At 38.3% G+C, this 5,977-nt stretch overlaps 1 protein-coding gene across 6 annotated transcripts in view; it reads right to left on the bottom strand.

The window, feature by feature from the left end:
* The window catches only part of ZNF462 (zinc finger protein 462), a 92,163-nt gene that overhangs the window by 33,171 nt on the left and 53,015 nt on the right, over positions 1-5,977 (bottom strand). For 5 of the 6 annotated variants that reach the window (XM_085299950.1, XM_085299955.1, XM_085299954.1 and 2 more), the window contains exons 7-8: positions 5,428-5,546; positions 1,039-1,230 (exon numbers count right to left, since the gene is read on the bottom strand). In XM_085299950.1, the coding sequence (XP_085156076.1) occupies positions 1,039-1,230; positions 5,428-5,546 (311 nt within the window). The remainder of the gene's footprint in view (positions 1-1,038; positions 1,231-5,427; positions 5,547-5,977) is intronic. The other variant, XM_085299956.1, reaches the window with a different exon arrangement.

Raw genomic sequence — 5,977 nt, 5'->3', positions numbered from 1 at the left:
AAGAAGGGGTGATGGAAGACCAAAAAAGCCACAAAGTAATTAGTCATGACACTTATCTCCTTTTTTTTTTTTTAATCTTTTTATTAAAAAAATCCCAAAACACTCTGGTAATATTTGAACATTTTTTTTCTTCTCCTAACATCACTCACACCCTAATTCCTTGGCACTTCTGCAAACACCTGAACCTTTTATTTATCTTCAGCTACATTCTCTTCCCTTGTCAATGCAACTCACCCAAGATTCAAGATTTTTGTGCTCAAAGGCCAATTATTTTCTTGATCAGTAGGAAGCAACAGAAAATGAGTCTCAAAAGTGATCACTGCAAATGTTTTAAAGCTTGTTATAATGCCACACTACACCTGACCTACAAGTCTACGTTCTCTCTGATAACTGCATCCCTTCCTCTGTTGCTTCCTAGACATTCTGTACCTATAGAATAGATCTTTCTTGGATGCTTCTCTTGTATAAGGGCATTAAAAGCCTTCAAGGAAAACAGGGACAAGAGAACAGTTCTCAGAGTCTCTCTCCAGCAGATGCAGGTTAATATCGAGAGACACTGTTTATACTCTTTCTAACAAAAGAATAATCACTTGTACTACCATTACAAGTACACATTTTAAGCTTAATCATCTAGTTTCATTCAAGAGCTCTCCTAATAAGGTAAAGGGGTAGGCTTTAGGAGAACAAATGGAATTTGATGTTCTCTTTCCCATTGGCTTTCAGTAGAAACTCTGCCTCTGAAAGTTTTCTGTGATTTAAATCTCTGCTAAAAATTAAAGCCACCATGATATTCCAAGGTCAACTGGTGACAGAACAAGTTAGTGAAGTATGAATTGGTAAGGTTCTAAAGCAGGTCACGTCCTAGAACACCACATTTAATGTTGTTTCATTGCAACTTCTGATCCTTCTTAATGACCAAAGGAAGTTGCTTCTTGGGCTACCTGCCTGCTGTGCTTTTTTTTTTTTTTTTTTTTTTTTAAGTAAAAATATTAAGTGGCACCTTAGAAAATTAAACTCTTGCTCTCAGGCACCTCTTACCATTAGAGTCCTCCACTTCTTCAGCAGCAGTGTGGTTCTTGGAGGTGTGGTGGGCGTGTGAGGCTGCAAGGCTGACAATGCGGGGTCGTGGTAGTGTCAGTGCTTTCCCATGCACTTTCAAGGAGTGCTCTTTCAGCTGGCTGATTGTCATGGTGGAAAATGAGCAGGAGGAACATTTGTAGGCATGTTCACCTGGGTGAGCGAAATACAGGCAAGTCATCAGCTCACAAAAGAAATAAAAGGGGGCCCCCACACTTCTCCTACTGAACTTGGCAGTAAAATTCCCATGGACTCCTTCAGTGTGAGACTGATCCCAAAGAGAACAAGCTATAGGGGTCTCTGTTGGAGCAGTCTGGATTCTGCAGGCACAGACACCACTTTCTGACAATTGCAGATCCTTGTCAAGTGACCGATGTCAAAAAACAGACCAGACTCTTAACGTGCCTGTATTGCATGGTATGGGAAGAAAACAGAATCTGGGATGAAAATTCAGTTATCTGACTACAGCATTTCCAAATTTCTTTGGTAGCACAGCAACTAAAGAGGGTGAAGTCATCCATTTTTGCATGCAGCGCATCCAGCATTGCTACTAATGAAGCAAGAAGGGGACCACAAAGTGCTACAAAAAGTCCCTTAAAAAAAAAACTATTTGAGGAAGGTTGTGTTTTCCTTATGTGAAACCTGCCATCACGCAGGAGTAATCTCCACAGAACTGGTAACCAACTCCAGGTTGGCATGGCAATAGCAAGAACACTGTATATTTGTAGTGCTATGTGAGAGTGTGTTATGAAAAAGTCTTAAAAGAAGTGAAAGAACAGAAGTAATGAACAGTAGTGAATTTAATTCCAAATACACTCCAAGCCATTAAGACAGAATACAAAGGAGAAACAAATCCCTGAGACAAGATTTGTTCTGCATTAAGCATCATGGAGGCATCTAGAACACAAAGTGAACCTGTCCATCGTAAACAACGTGATATATACGCAACAAGTCTATTGTTTTGGAAGTGTCGCTTTCATGTGTAAGAATAACACTGGCCACACATGAGTTGTACACAAAGTGTCAAAATTAACACAGGAGTGAAATATTCATGCACAGTAAGAGCAGAACAAGGGCTCTGCATAATGAACAAGCAGGAAACATCCTTCAATTCTCCAAAAAAAAAAATTAGCATTCAAGGTTCTCAAACAGATTTGTTTCCAACACCAGAAAAAAGTAAATTAAAAGAGAAAGTGAAAACATACGCACTGCAGCAAGTCAGAGTAAGCACACATGAAAAGATTAGCAAGCTCCCTATATAAAAATAAATCCCACCCCTCTCTTCCAGAAAAACTGTGCTAACCACAGGGAGAAAATACCAACTCCTAGAAAGCCTCTTTGGTTCATCTGAAAAAGAACAGATCACTTGACCGTCTGAAATAGTGAAACAAGAATTGTTCCACATGTGTTTTTAAATAGTGTTCCTCACCTGTGTATCATGTCAGAGATAAATACTACCTTTTTACAAAGGGAAAGAAAACATTTTTTACATAGTATGTATGATAGTGATGCTTAACCAAATAGGATAATGCAAGGACAAAAAGTCTCCCTCCTCAAAGATACTCAAAACCCAAGTGGACATGGTTCTGGGCATCCTGCTCTAGCTGACCTCACTGGAGCAGGGGGCATTGACCCAGATGATCTCCAGAGGTCACTTTCAACCCCAACTATTCTGTGATTCTGTGAAAAAGAAACCTGAAGGTAGAAGATACCACTGTAATGCAAACACAAAACTTTACAGTTTAAGAGATTCCTGGACGAGGGTAGCTCATTTTAAGCATTAGCTTAAAATCATCACAAGAAATTAAAGCAAATAGAGGATGATTACAAATTAAGAACTCTACACAGAATTAGTAAATATAGCTACTATTCAGCAGTAACACTTCAAGAGGACATCAGCATGACTGAATATGTTTGATTTCAGAGGCAACACTTGACTCAGCAGAAGGGTTTTACCAATTTTCAGTTGCTAGTTTCCCATTTCATAAAATGATAACAGTAACATATAAATCAGTAATTTCTATGTAGAAATGTCTCAACACCCGAGATATCCCCAGAGCATTATGTTTCAGATTATGCAGAACCTGAGCAGGGCAAATAGTCTGGCTTACAATGTAATTTGAGGTTAAAACAATTGACAGAACATTTAGAGATACTGCGATCTATTCTGCTTCATGCCAAAGGAGATGGCGTATACTGGTTGAGAACAAATGCCAGAAATGCTGGCTAGTACTAGCTGTTAGGCAAGAACACATTTCATAGAGAAATGAAATTTGATCAGTCCCCAAAAGATGATGCAGGCAGGCAGACTGAGTGAAAGGTTCCCGGATTTTACTGAACTTTAAAGACCCCCAAAAGACTTTACAAAAATTCAAGGGCATGTTGCAGGTTTTTGCTTCTGAAAAAATATTAAAAAAAAAAAGAGAGAGAGAAAGATGATGGATGAGAGAAAAAAAAATGTAGTAACAAAAGAAATATTCAGATAAATACTCTGTTACTAGAAGACAGAGGACAGGAAAAGTATCCATAAAGTGATTAGCCAGTAGGATATATTTCTGAAGGACTGACTGAAAATGTAAAACAGCAAAACTCCTATTGAAAAATATGCCAGGGATTTTTATGTGAGGAGAGTATTTGTTTGGTAGAAATGGACTGAAGTAGAACTGATCATAAAACTTTGAAAACTCTACTATCTACAAGTTATTGTGAAAACCTCTCTGGGCTGCAGAAAGCAACTATGACATTGTGTTCTTTTATGATGCAAAACACAGATCCACTGATCAAGTTCAAGGGCATGAGTTTGTAATATATAAATCAATGACCTACATGAAGAGGATTGTAAAGTAAATATTAGCTGCATGCTAATCATGCCACTAAAATCTAGCAGGTTCAATAAAGGTAACACAAAGTAGCCCAACTGTACAATGACATAAAAAAAAAAAAAAAAAAAAAAAAAAAAAAAAAAAAAGCTGGCCAAGACAGAGAACATCAGCACCTCCACACAGTGTCTGGGACTTCATAAACCGAAGCTGCTGCATACAGGTAAATTTCCTAGAAGAGGCAGAATGCCATAGTCTCATATAGAAGGAGGCTGGAAAACTTTAAGTTAATCAACAATACCTATGCAAGTACAATAAAGTGTCCTGGTATACACTCTATCATCAGAAGATAAAAGCATCCAAGCATGAGAATTGAAATCCATACAGGAAATGGAGTAGAGCAGAGACCATCCATCCCTCCTAAATTTTTACAGATGAGAAGTGCATTTGGATCCTTATCTTTGTCAGCCAACAAGGCTCCCCGTTTTCTCCATCCTCCTCTACTCCAACTTGAGTACACATTGTGGTAGAAACAGGAAGTAAAGAAAGGAGTGTATTTCTAGCACCTTGTTATCTGTTGCAGGAGTTTCTATTTGCAAATTGTAACAACTGGGCTAATTTGCACAGTTTTTAGATTGCTTCATATTCTGTTGTTTGCATTAGAATATGTATTTGGACTGAGGTGGGGGACTCAATTGTTTTTCATTGTCTTTTACTGGAAAGACGCAACAGAAGTCAATGGAGCCACTGGTTCGACTCCAAACTTCACATGACCTTTCATTGCATGACGGTGCCAGGAGTCTAGGGCCAAGGAATAAATATCAGTCACCTACCAGGACGTTTTGTGTCTCACACCTTTGAAATCAAAGGTGCAACACTTTGAGGTGACCTATCCTGTATGACACATCACCTTCCCAATTCTTGTTCATCATGTTCATCATGAAGCATGTTATTTGCATGTATGTATTTTGGTACTGGAAGACATAGGTTTGCAAGACAGATTTCCATGTATAATAATGCAACCGTATCATTCTCAGTCTGCTGCACATAGACCTGACTCACAAAGTTTTCAGTGTTTGCTTTAACACGTAAGCCACCATAAGTCTATGAAACCAAGATGCAATCCTTGGTCCTTTTCCCAGAATCACCTAAAGCACAAACATAAATAAAAATATAGTGGAACAGAGCTCAGTACCAAACAGTTGAGACACCAATGGTATATGTGGACTGACTGAACATTTTTGGAAATCAGCAAAAATAACAACAAAAACTCTTTTAAATAAAAGGAAATAAGAAAAAGAAGTTCCTAAAGTACTCAACATTGATTTAAATTCTTGTTCTCACAAAAACATTACCTAAATTCCTGCTGATTAGAAGATGTGCAGAGGCTGGCCAATCCTGACTTGCCTTTGAAAATCTTACCCAAATTTGGTGACAAAACACGTGATCAAAATCAGCATCTCTGATCAGCAACAAGTGTACAAGGATGATTTCTGCTGTTGAACTGTGAAGTCGAGAGAGAGAAACTTACCAGCGTGAGCTTTGAGTATATGGGTTTTCAGGCGGCTGTTATACGAGGACTTGAATGGGCAGAGTTTGCAACGGAACGGCTTATGGTGCCCATGATGGGTCTGCATATGGCGATCCAGACTTCAAAGGCAGAAAGGTAGAAAAAGGACACACAAAATAGGGAATTATTTCAACTATTGCCTAAGATGCAAACCAAAATATTTGCAGTAATAATAAATTAAGGAAGAGGCAGCCCAGGCTTATATATCCTTTCTCATATTATCTCTTAAAATCCAAAGGGTCTGCTTGCAGAACAAAGTAGAACCCGATATGAGGAAAGGAGCAGAACTAGCACCAGTTTGGTTATGTAGAAAGCAAGTCACTTAAATAAACTCAAAGGGAAAAAATATTGTAAATGAAATTACACCTGATCCAGGCTCAAAAAACTAGTTGAAAGAAACAAGAAACAGAGACAGTAAAATTATCATTACATCCTTTTATTTATTTTACTGGCAATGTTTTTGCAAAAATATGCCCCCTTTGTCCTCTTGATGGGGGGGGGAGGAAGAGAG

This window comes from Rhea americana, unplaced genomic scaffold (genome assembly GCF_003343005.1).
Source record: "Rhea americana isolate MKP2758 unplaced genomic scaffold, rheAme1 scaffold_158, whole genome shotgun sequence".
NCBI classification, from domain to species: domain Eukaryota; kingdom Metazoa; phylum Chordata; class Aves; order Rheiformes; family Rheidae; genus Rhea; species Rhea americana.
The sequence above is the reverse complement of the archived record's forward strand: the minus strand, read 5'-3'. Positions and strand labels throughout refer to the sequence as shown.